Consider the following 12,500-nt stretch of genomic DNA (forward strand, 5'->3'; position numbering starts at 1 on the left):
CTGTGGCAATATCAAGTGCTATATTTGAGATGAAGGTGGCTGTGGATGTGTAGGTGATGTTGCAATTCAGTCAGCTAGTCGGCAAGTCTGTCAGTCAGCCAAAACCCTCACATTTATGAAGAAGTTGTTTACTTTTCTTGCGTGTGCATAAAATAAAAAGGTGTTCACAAAAACGTATTAAACAGGTTTTTTTTAAATGTCCTTGCACACCTGTGGTACTGTTAGGTAAGAGAAAAAGAATATACGTGTAGAGTAATGTGGAGTTATATTCGACATTAAAAAAAACAAAAACTGAAGGAAATTCAGGAATTATGAATCAAAATCTACAAAAATCTTATATATAAACCAATTTTTAATTATTTTCCCTAAGTAATCTATCAAAGAGCCACTTAAACTACAGCAAGTCAAGCACAAAAAATACAACAAGATGGACTGATTTTAAAGTTTATGACATTTATAGAAATGAAGCCTATATTGTAAACTCATCACACGTGCACGTAAAGGACTTTGCATCTGAACTCTTCAGTCAGTTTAGATAACATTGTGCCATAGCAGTGTTTCTGTGTATATGTGGCACACTCAGCATGGAGATCAGTAATACTCTCTGACATCTCTGCAAGTCTTCTGGGCTCTCTTGCACCCTCCTATGGCAAGAACACCTGGTGCAGAGCTCTGTTGCTGTCCATGGTATTGTCAATGGGTGTGTGTGTGTGTGTGTGTGTGTGTGTGTGTGTGTGTGTGTGTGTGTGTGTGTGTGTGTGTGTGTGTGTGTGTGTGTGTGTGTGTGTGTGTATGTGTATGTGTATGTGTGTGTGTGTGTGTGTGTGTGTGTGTGTGTACGCAGGCGCATGCGTGCGTGCGTGCGTGCGTGCGTGCGTTTGTTTGCGTGTGCGTGTGGATACGTGGCAGTCAATTAATGACAATTACGAAAAATAATAAAATTGCTATTGTATAATATATCCTGTAATGTGAATAGCATTTTGTATGTGACTATCTACAGTACTTAAGAATGTTAGTAAAAACAGCTGGACTTCTGGCAGTGCTGTGCCACAGTGCGCAAGCGACACTATACCATATGTGGGCGACCCTGGTTGAAGTCTGGCTTGGGGAATTTCCCGACCCTACCCTGTCTCTCTCCCACTTACTTCCTGTCATCTCTTCACTATCCTATCTGCATTAAAGGCATACAAGCAAAAAAATAAACATTTTTAAAAAGAACTGGATTTCTATTACATTTTTCTTATTGTTCGATGTCTGACAATTGTGGGTGATGGAAAGACGGGAAAAAAAGTCCCTGTCGCCGAGATAAATGTCTTCCTGGACTAATAAAGAAACCTAACTTGACCTAAGCTGACCTTAAGTGAAGTCCAGACGAGTAGGGCTAATAGCCAGACTGGTGGAGAGGCTATTTCCTCTTTTGACCTATCCCCTTCACCTGGATGAATGAGGATCTTCACAGACACATTACACACATTACACACTATTAGTCATTCTCCCTAATGCCATTCTTTAAGATGTGATTGGTGCATTGTCTCAGTGATTGCCGATGTGATTTTTAGCAGCTAGTCTGAAGGTATTCACACCTTTGATGAGTACCTTCCATTTCCTCTTTCCTTTTTGGCCGACTGTCCTCTACTGCAGGGGTATTCAATTAAATGTCAACGAGGGACAGTTTTTCAAATTCCTCCCAGAAAAGGGGCCAAAGCATACGTACCATTATGGTTGCCGACTGTCAATGAAAAAAATATGGGACACTTCATTGAGCTGGGGGGCCTGGGGGTCCTCCCCCAGAAAGGTTAGCATTTCTTAGATGTAATTTCCTGCATTTGAACGTCCAGTGTCCCGTTTGAGCTTGATACGGAACCCGTACTTTTATCTCTAAATTCCAAAAAGAAATTCCATATTTCAAAGGGCTTGTGGGGGACCAGAACCTTGCCGTCCAAGGGCCACATCCGGCCCCAGGGCTGCCATTTGAATATCCTCGACTGACTGACAGACTGACTGACAAATCATGCCTAACTCTTTCCCCTGCTTTCACTCGTTGTGGTGAAGTTGCCTCTCTCCTGTGAACAGCTGTGTGCTGCTGCTGCTGCTGCTGCTGCTGCTCAAAAACCAGTTCAGCCAGAGCCTCACACAGTCACATGAGTTACTCCCTCGCTGAAAAGCCAGTGCTAAGTAAATAAATAGAAATGTAAGTTTTTAAATTCACCACTGAATAGTATGTGTGTGTGTGCGTGTGTGTGGAGAATGGCACTCGGCGTGCACTTTAAGACATTAAGAGGGCTAGGTTAGCCCTCTAATATGCCGCCTCCTCACATTTGCTCGTGTCATGGCCACTCTCACATGTTTTGATGGAATAATTCTAGCTTGCTTTATGATTCTGACACGCCATGTCACAACGCTTTCTGAAACCTTCCTTGTCAATTGCCGTGGGTGAGGAAAGAATGAAAGGAAGAAGGCCCTTTTTGAAAAGGCCACTGACAGGGCCATCAGAGGAGGAGGAGAGGAGAGGAAAGAAGGAGGAAGGAAGGGAGAGGGAGTGTGGGAGGGAGGGAGGGAGAGGGGGAGGAAGAGCCTGGTTTGATTTTGAAATGTGTAAATGTACGTCTAATTCTGCTTCTGACACATCTGAGGACAAGAGGCTTGTACAATACACTTTTCTTCCATGCAGTCATACCGCAATAAAAAGAAAGGGGAAAAAAAGAAGAAAAAAAAACCCAGACTAGCTGCTTTTAATCAGTAATTATAGGATTGTCAGGCGGAATCATACCGTAATGAGTGATTGATAACATCCAGAGTGGACAAAGAATCTTTTATGCCCACTGACAAGGCGTTGGGGTAAATTCGGTCTGCAAATTTGATGTTGGAAGTAAATGAAACAGTTTAAGTTGGAAATGATTTGAGAGCAGTCAAATTGCAGGAGATGCATTGGCATTTTGAGAGGTATTTTTTTTTAAACATACGGTTTGAAAGCACATTTAAGATGTCATACTGCACAGAGTATTTTATTTCAGTTGCTCGGTCTCTATACGTCAATGGGCACACATCATGCATGAATAAATATTCATATTTAGTGACATTTAATTTTCCAAATGTGCTGCAGTTTATAGGAATTATCACATTATTTTCAAGGTCAAATTCAACATCAACTTTCATAACTTTTGTCAATCTGCAACAAGAGTGTAATGGTGCATGACTCTGTAGACTTTATGGCTATGTCTATGGATATGGATGACGACAATGGGTGTCCTTGAGAATAAGTATACAGGGGTGTACAATGTCAGCTTGGTGGTGCGCAATGCGGTCTTGGTATATCACCTCCATGTGTAATGTTGGGCAACAGTTTTGATCGCACAAACACGCATGCAAGCAGTTATGCATGCTCGTACACATGCACACACACTCGCACACACACACACACACACACACACACACACACACACACACACACACACACACACACACACACACACACACACACACACACACACACACACACACACACACACACCAGTGTCTCCTTGTCCCATGCATTATGCATTTCCCAAAGAGGATCAGCACAGCACAGCACAGCACAGCACAGCACAGCACAGCACAGCACAGCACAGCACAGCACAGCACAGCACACTACAGCACAGCACAGCACAGCACAGCACAGCACAGCACAGCACAGCACAGCACAGCACAGCACAGCACAGCACAGCACAGCACAGCAGGCTTTGTGCACACCCAAAAGGTGCACTGTAAAATAGCCATGCACATGACAGGCTTGACATGCACAATAAACACCAAAAAGCCTTGCGGGCCCACCGGCCACTGATAGATTACATTCAAAAAAGCCCTTCTTAATCCATGCTGTAGTTCCCTCCCCTTCCGTGTGTGTGTGTGTGTGTGTGTGTGTGTGTGTGTGTGTGTGTGTGTGTGTGTGTGTGTGTGTGTGTGTGTGTGTGTGTGTGTGTGTGTGTGTGTGTGTGTGTGTGTGTGTGTGTGTGTGTGTGCGCGCGTGTGTGTGCGTGTGTGTGTGTGTGTGTGTGTGTGTGTGTGTGTGTGTGTGTGTGTGTGTGTGTCTTTGTATGTGTGTGCAAGCCTGAAATACACAGGAAATAAACACAGTCAGGTCTGGTGTTGAGAGGGGGGCTGCATCAACCCTTGTCTAGCACTGTGCCACTGCGCCTGATTGACTGTCCCCAACACACAGCACTTCCCCATATTTTCAGGATAGAGTCCTCACACAGTATACACATATTTCTGTCTGTCTATGTTCTATCTGTCACTTTTCATCTTTAAGTTCCAGTCTGCACAGATTCAGTGATTAAGCTTTCTTTTTGTCTTCAGTATGCAGTGTCTTGGCCAGTCAAACATGAATTACTAACAAATTAAATTCATGTTGTAGCTCAGTCTTGACAATATATACTCTAATCTTAACCCTGCTACACTGGCCCTGGGGATATGGCATCTGACCTTGATGTGTGTGCTGCATTAGGACTGATTTTACAGATCATGGGGGCCCGTTACGCGTGTGGCACCTGGAAGATGCACCCTCGCTTCTCTCTCTCTCTCTCTCTCTCTCTCTCTCTCTCTCTCTCTCTCTCTCTCTCTCTCTCTCTCTCTCTCTCTCTCTCTCTCTCTCTCTCTCTCTCTCTCCCCACCCCCCACTTTCGCTTCCTGGGTAGACTGTCCAGTTTTGAGCCATTTACGCACCATGATTGACGTCGTCTATTCAAGTTGTAAGTGCCGCCTTCACACCTCTTTCGCAGCTTTTAATTTCAAATGGCCGTCTCATTTTGGCAATCCCTTTTACACTCTTCCCTTTGCCTCGACTTGAGAGCTGAAATAGAAAGAAAAGAGGAAATAATAATCATGCGTACCATTTTGTTGAATTGCAGTGTGACAGAATAGCGTCGCGCAAAGTGCAAGTATTTTTTTTCTTCAGGAGACACGAAATGAGTGAAATACTCAGGCCTACGTATCAAAAGCAGCAATTCAATTTAAGTTTTTAAAAAGAACGAAACAAAATGCCAATGTTGCAGCTCTGCGTCGCCAGGCTTAACTCCCACTGAGATTCCATTGCTGTGTTGCCTTTTTGGAATGAATGCAGCCATCTCACTCACCACTAAGTGGTCCGCAAGTAGGACAGCTACACATAGGCTCCTAAATGTGCCAGTATTGTAAAGACGTGTTAACCTCCACGTGTAATGGCTAATGGATACCGGGTGAGCTGTGCAGTCATCAAGTTCACGTCCACAGCACACCTGTCTGTTGTTCTCTAGCTCAGCTAAGCTCCATGTGGCCTTTGTCAGCGGTGCCGATCCGACCTCTGGATTAGGGGGTAGGGAGCACATAAGGATTTTTTATTGCGAAGAATGAAAATACTTTTGAATACATTTGAATAATGTTTTAATTGAGGGAGGACCCCTGCGCGCTCTCCACCCTGCCCGTTTGGTTTGTCCGTTTTCTAATCGCTTGTGTTGAACTGGGTCGAAATTCTGTGCGTACTGTCAAGGTGTAGCCTACCTTCTGACCTTAGTGGAAGAGGACACTCTCAGCATAGACATGATTTTAACTGGTTTCTGTTGCGTTGCATTTAACAGCGCTGTTATCCAACGCATGTCTTCAATTACACGTTGCAGTGCGCACGATGGTACTCTCTCATCATGTTTTCTGTTTTAGCGTTAAATACCCTGAGTCTGTCTGGTTGTAATGTACCAAAACTGCCACTAAATACGCATGCAAAACACTTCAGACGTGTGTATTGGCTCTTTGTATACGCCATAGGCTATGGACAGGTGCAGTAGGGTTACCGAAGAGCAGCCTCAGGTCTTCTTTCTTTCTTTCTTTCTTTCTTTCTTTCTTTCTTTCTTTCTTTCTTTCTTTCTTTCTTTCTTTCTCTCTCTCTCTCTCTCTCTCTCTCTCTCTCTCTCTCTCTCTCTCTCTCTCTCTCTCTCTCTCTCTCTCTCTCTCTGTGTGTGTGTGTGTGTGTGTGTGTGTGTGTGTGTGTGTGTGTGTGTGTGTGTGTGTTCTGCACATTTTGTTGCACCACAGTGGAAAACACACACCCGTCCACTTTTGCCCCTTGCCGTACCAAAATGTCCAGTTGTATTTATCATGTATTCTGTATGTTTCATCCCTTGACAAATTAATTAGTTACATGCTTTTTTTTACTCGGGTTTCCAAAATGTGTTAATTCAGAATTTATCAGTGAACTATTTAACTTGGAGTTAGCTTATTGTAGTGCCCCGAGGTAGTTATCAGGTGACACGGCTGGTTATCATGTTTCAAAAAAATGACCTTGCCTCCGCCACACAAACACTATGACATGAAGCAGTGAGCACCTCAAGATATTTATATTTGCACACGCATAATGAAAAGACCGCATGTGTGTTTCTGTTTTTTGACAATCCATGCGTAAATTGTTTGACTGGTTTCGTGACATGCAGTCGTGCATCAAATGCATTTTAAATATTTACTATTGTTCTATTTATCCAGAGATGTCGTTATAATTCAGTATCCATGCCCCCTGAGCCGCTTTGATATTCTCACGGGCAGCTCATGGATTTGGCAGTACTGCATAAAAAAGAACAAGCTGACGCGCCAACTATTTGACGCATAATTCCTAGTTTCAGACAATCCATGTGACATAGGAAAAAAATATGTTGATTGGTGTACCTTCAACATAAATCTACCAAGAGTGCACACAATTAAAACAATAGGCGAACATTATAACATTGTGATATTTGAAAATGTTTATTTGAAATCATTATTGGAACGCACTGAAATGCAACATTGCCTATCTATCCAGCGCTCTAAAAAAATGAAGATGTATTCTACAGCAGTTTGCCTCATGCGGCTGCCGAAGCCTGTGTTGAAACCATAAACTGAATGTATTAAAACTTTGACAAATAAATTGGGAAGCCCCCTGAATACAAAACAGGAAATCACTGTCATTTATTTTGGCTGTATTTGAAAGAAATGATGGGCATATTATTTGTTTTCTCCAACCCCTGCATCCCGGGAACACAAACCAATATGCAGAAAAAAATCAGCGTCAATAAAGACATAAATTACAATATCTTTCATGTCCCCAAATAGGTAATTTACCATTTAAATAATATATCCTTGCATGAGATAACATTCCTCCATCTCTTCTAGTCGACGCTGAATTTCATTCGATCACCCGCTGGAAGTAATAAATGTTTTCCCCTTCAGAATGGCCCTGTTAATGGTCGTTATCTTATCCCAGCGAGGGCCGTGTTCATTGAGCGCCTGGCTTATTGGAGGTGCTGTAAGTTAACACGGCCGATTTCCACCCCACCGGGCCGGACTTGCTGATGGGGTAAACACGCTAATCTCCCCTCACCCATCTCCCGCCGATATCACGGAGCGGTCGTGTCAGACCGACTGTTTTGCAAATAACCTGCTCTACTAAGCAATTGAAAGGCCGACGGCATCTCTTGTTGAATCATCGGCTACTGCTGAAACGTTTTCTCGCCAGGACGAGATGCTGACAGACAAACAACTAGGCTACACACGTAGCCTATAAAACATGTCCACTGTATCATGTTCTTTTGAGGATTGAGCTTATTGAAACTCATAAGAAAAAAATAATTTATCAGGCTATTTGCAGCTTATGAGACAAACACTAGGCCTATGTAAACGACTTTAAAAAGGTAGGCCTAGTCACTCGGACCAAGCATAAAAACACGCACTAGCATACAGACATAGCAAAAGTGAATATGAACGAAGCGAAATAAAGAGAAAAGAAAATAGAATAAAATTATATATTTCTATGAAGATTTTGAAATAGGGCTAGTTCCTCCTTCAACAAATGTAAAATGTATCAAACAGTGAGTGAACCTCCCCCCTCTGAATCCCACTGTTCGCACTGCCGGGGCAGAAAGGGCAAACACGATAGATTAGTCTAATTGAATTATTCTCAATACACAGATCAGTGATTTCACACTATGGTGCGCTTGCCCCTGGAACTGCCCATCTCTCCTTAACCAGAAAGTCAGCAGCAGCATTCTGCTACAGCGGGACGGACGCAGCTCCGTGGTGACGTCAGCCCCCTATAAAACCCAGCAGAGGTTTGGGGAGGCCACAAGCTGAAAGTTGTTGAGACTACACTGAACTCGTGTGAGTGGGAAGAACGTATACCGGACGAAGAGAGAAGGACCATTTCAGAATTTATTTGGTGATGACGACCGTTCGCCATCTTTGAAAGGGACTATACGCACGAAACTTGTAGGACTTTGTTGTTTTATAACTTTTCATTTTTTTGTTGCGGTGTGTGATGCCAGCGGGAATGTTTAGTATTGACAGCATACTGGCGGGGAGACCTAACTGCAAGGACTCGGTTTTGATTCACCGAAATGCTCCGGTTGTGTTTCCGAACTTGACGGATTCTTTGTACACCGCTGCCGAGTATAATGGGCTGTACTCCCACACTGGACCATCGGCACCGAGCCTACAGGCGGTGAATGGAGCCAGAATAGGCTACAATAATTACTATTACGGGCAACTTCACGTCCAGGGACCCTCTGGCCCCGCCTGCTGTGGCGCAATCCCTGCGCTTGGTTCCCAGCAATGCCCATGCATTCCTACAGGTTGGTTTCTTTTTTTAGCGGTCCTTTTGGCAATAATGCCGTGATTATGAATATTAACAATTGGCCTATGCCATGATATATACTATGTACTACTGACGACAACTAGCATTTAGCGTAGGCCTATTGAGCGTATTTAGCCTATATGGCTCCAAAAAGTACCGCTGTTGTTGTGAGTTGGTGGTGCGTATTGGCACAGTTGTTTTGGTGTTGTCAGTCTTTTAACTTTATAACTAGCTGCTATGTTTGTATTGTTAGCCCGAATAAACACATTAGACTGATGCAATCTATCGCTTGGACCCGTAGGTTTTGACAGCACGGGATCAGTGCTGTTATCTCCGGTGCCTCACCAAATGATGTCGTATATGAACGTGGGCACGCTATCGCGCACCGAGCTCCAGCTCCTCAATCAGCTGCACTGCAGACGGAAGAGGAGACACCGGACCATCTTCACCGACGAGCAGCTCGAGGCCCTGGAGAACCTTTTCCAAGAAACCAAGTACCCGGACGTTGGAACGCGAGAACAGTTAGCGCGCAAAGTCCATCTACGAGAGGAGAAAGTGGAGGTGAGTTGTACGGCTATCAGCTTATTGGAAATCAAACAGTTCCCATACATGGTTTTCGGATAATGATTGTAGACAAGGAAACTGTCAGACATTGCGTCAAAGGAAAATAAACGAGACTGGACTATTACGCAAATAGTCATACGCTTGGTAGACAGTGGTGAATACAGGAAAGCGGGTCAAACAAGCCAAATTATGTATTAAATGTTAACCTAAATTCACATGACAAAGAACCATGGTAAATCTAAGAGATTTTATTCTTTATTCTCGCTTAGGTGTGGTTCAAAAACAGACGAGCAAAATGGAGAAGACAAAAACGGTCGTCTTCTGAGGAATCAGAGAACTCGCAGAAATGGAACAAATCGACGAAAACAGCAGCAGAGAAACCAGACGAGGGCAAAAGTGATGTGGATTCAGACAGCTGATAGCGCAAAAACGTTGAAGCGCAAATATTGCACACATTTAACTCGGACTTATTGTATATAGTGTAAAAAAACATGTGAATTTGAAGTATTGAAATGTGTTTCCATGCTGTTGCACAAAATGTATAGTAAATATTACTTTTATTACTGTCATGATTATTTATATTTAATTTAATGGTAACAGAGTTTGTTACAACAGGAATGTCGTCGAAATGCATTTATCAGTATTTTACAAGCTGTCATCTCATTTGTTGAACGTTATATCTGTGTCTCAACAGAATGCGCAGCGTAGGCTGCTAAAATGTCTGACTGTTTCACGGTTAAAATTAAATTGATATTACTATTTAATTAGGATTAAATCTTTTGTAACTTTCCCAGACAATGAAGTCCTGTCTGTAAACATCGAGGCAACTTTGCAACCATGTCTATCAGAGTTGATATTAAATATTGAAACAGTGACATTAAACAGTTTAAAGGAAATTCTGCATTGTTTTTTTTTTATTATTTAAAAAGGTATTTCGTTATGTTCTCACAGGCAAATCACATGGCTTGGCAAACACGTAAGGCAGGTCTATACTATTTCAAAGTTATCTTTAATATAATGTTATTTTACGTCATGTTGTAGGTCTATTCGGCCTATATTATTTGTTCCTTGCGTGACGTACAGACGCATTTCCATCCAATTTTCATCAGTTGGGATATTGAAACAATTGACGGCACATCCATTAGACCAGGGGTCAGGAACCTATGGCTCTAGAGCCACATGTGGCTCTTTTGGGAACTGTATATGGAACTGTATACTCTTACTTATCTAGGGTTGCCAAACATCCCTTGAAATATGGAATCGTCCTGTATTTATACATAAACCTACGGGTTCCATATGGAGTTGAAACGGGACAAGGGAGGTTAAAAAGTGTTAAAATGCAGGAATTTGCATCTAAGAAATACAACATTTTCCCAGACCCTCACCATAATGAAGTTGACAGTTGGCAACCCTATACTTACCTGTTATCAATAAAAGCAATAACTTGACAGTACACTCTAAAATTGTTGGGCTTAATTGAAATACATGCTTTATTCAGTGTTTTAAAAAAATGGTATGGGTCTCATGAACATTTCTTTTAAAAAAAATGGCGTTTATGACTCTCTCCATCAAAAAGGTTCCTGACCCCTGCATTAGACTCTGCTCTCTGTAAATAGGCTACATTGGTAAATACTACCAAACTATCTCGCTGTCAAAAGCATGAACTTTCCACAAGTTGCCAGGGCCAACACACCTTACTGATAATGTAGCCTAATTTGTACAGCATTGAATCTCTCTCTCTCTCTCTCTCTCTCTCTCTCTCTCTCTCTCTCTCTCTCTCTCTCTCTCTCTCTCTCACACACACGCGCACACACACACACACACACACACACACACACACACACACACACACACACACACACACACACACACACACACACACACACACACACACACACAGACACTTTGGTAACAGTTGGCTACGTTCAGAATAAAACCAGATAATTGTTTTTTTGCGGGCTTGTAGATTTGTTTGTTTACCAGCCTTTTTAACCAGACATTTCATAAATGAATAGCCTATGTAGGAAAGTTGCTGTGTTATTGGTTGGTATTCTGCGGTATGGGGCCTCGTCTACCCACAACGGTCTTCTCACACAACAAAATACAAAGTAAATTCATACATTAAAATTGGTGCAATGATTTATAAAGTATACGTATGTTTGCTTTTGGGCCTAATAATACAACTGTACGTTTGCTTTTGGGTAGCCTATAACACAAGTGTTATTACACGTATCTATTTGCCCAGTCCACGTGTTTATTAATGGAATGAATTCAGTTTTGTCTTTTGAAGACAACAATGTCATGTTTTCATATGAAAATGTTGTCTTGTAACCCTTGCTGTAAAAATATGTGTATTATAATCGTCTATGGGGAAACAGGAAATGAATAATGGCGCAATAAATTGTTGGGTTTAAATGGGCCTAAACACCTTCACCAAGTGCCTTATATTTTTATGCGTGTTTACACACGCAGGCTATAGGCCTAAGCTTAGGGAACGAATTAACTGTGGGCATGTATCGTGGAGGAATTTCAAGTTGCTTGGTGTAATAACCTACCCTAGCCTACTGCAGTTGAACATTCAGCACCGGCCGCCTCTTTTGGTGACAGCTAAGAAGATAAACGCCATCTCCAGACAGTGGGCTTCTGTTAATCCACTAGGAGGGCCTTTTTAAAGTAGGCCATTGGGCTGAGAGGGCAGCTCAAAGAAACCCCTGTAATTTCCTCCGTAAAGCTTCAACATTTAAGCTTGTATTATTAACGTCTACTTTTGCCCTCTCACACGCAAACCAACACTTTGCAAGAATAATAGTTTGATTCCATGGTTTACCGTTTGGTACTCGCGTCAATTTAGCCATGGCTTAATGACAGGTCTGCTTTAGAAATATTCTGGACGGGGATATATTTTTTTGACTGGTCAAACGAGCTAACCACATGCCTGACGTATTGTAAGTAAATAGTTGATGTAGAGGGAGCGAAACCCATCGGCTCATCTGGATTGAGCAGCATATTGCATTTGTAGCATATAGCGCATATATAATCACAATATACTAAGCCTTTACCTGACTGTCAATTAGATAGCTCGGGGTAGGCCTATGTTCTAGTCTATATGGCGAGGGTTGACCAACCGTGTATCATTGATTTATCTCAAGCAACCAAACAATATGCTTATAGAGGGGGAAAACTAGGCCAACATATTTTTTAAAAAGTATTACCGAATACCAAATTGCATGTTCACGGGGTCTTGTAGTGTTCTGCCACGGGCGCTAACCTTCGCAATTAGGCTACGGCTGTGCGTAATAGCCCATTATGGTTATAGTCTATCACAATATCC

The 12,500-nt window shown here is 42.4% G+C and overlaps 1 protein-coding gene across 1 annotated transcript; it reads left to right on the forward strand.

Annotated features, from left to right (window-relative positions):
• Window positions 1–8,117: 8,117 nt before the first annotated feature.
• gsc (goosecoid) lies at window positions 8,118–10,039 on the forward strand. Its single transcript, XM_063224103.1, has 3 exons — window positions 8,118–8,603; window positions 8,907–9,166; window positions 9,439–10,039. Exons 1-3 carry the CDS (start codon window positions 8,291–8,293, stop codon window positions 9,586–9,588), a joined length of 723 nt encoding a protein of 240 aa, XP_063080173.1. The 5' UTR covers window positions 8,118–8,290; the 3' UTR covers window positions 9,589–10,039.
• Window positions 10,040–12,500: the final 2,461 nt, after the last annotated feature.

The sequence above is a fragment of the Engraulis encrasicolus genome, chromosome 19 (genome assembly GCF_034702125.1).
Source record: "Engraulis encrasicolus isolate BLACKSEA-1 chromosome 19, IST_EnEncr_1.0, whole genome shotgun sequence".
Taxonomy (NCBI): Eukaryota; Metazoa; Chordata; class Actinopteri; order Clupeiformes; family Engraulidae; genus Engraulis; species Engraulis encrasicolus.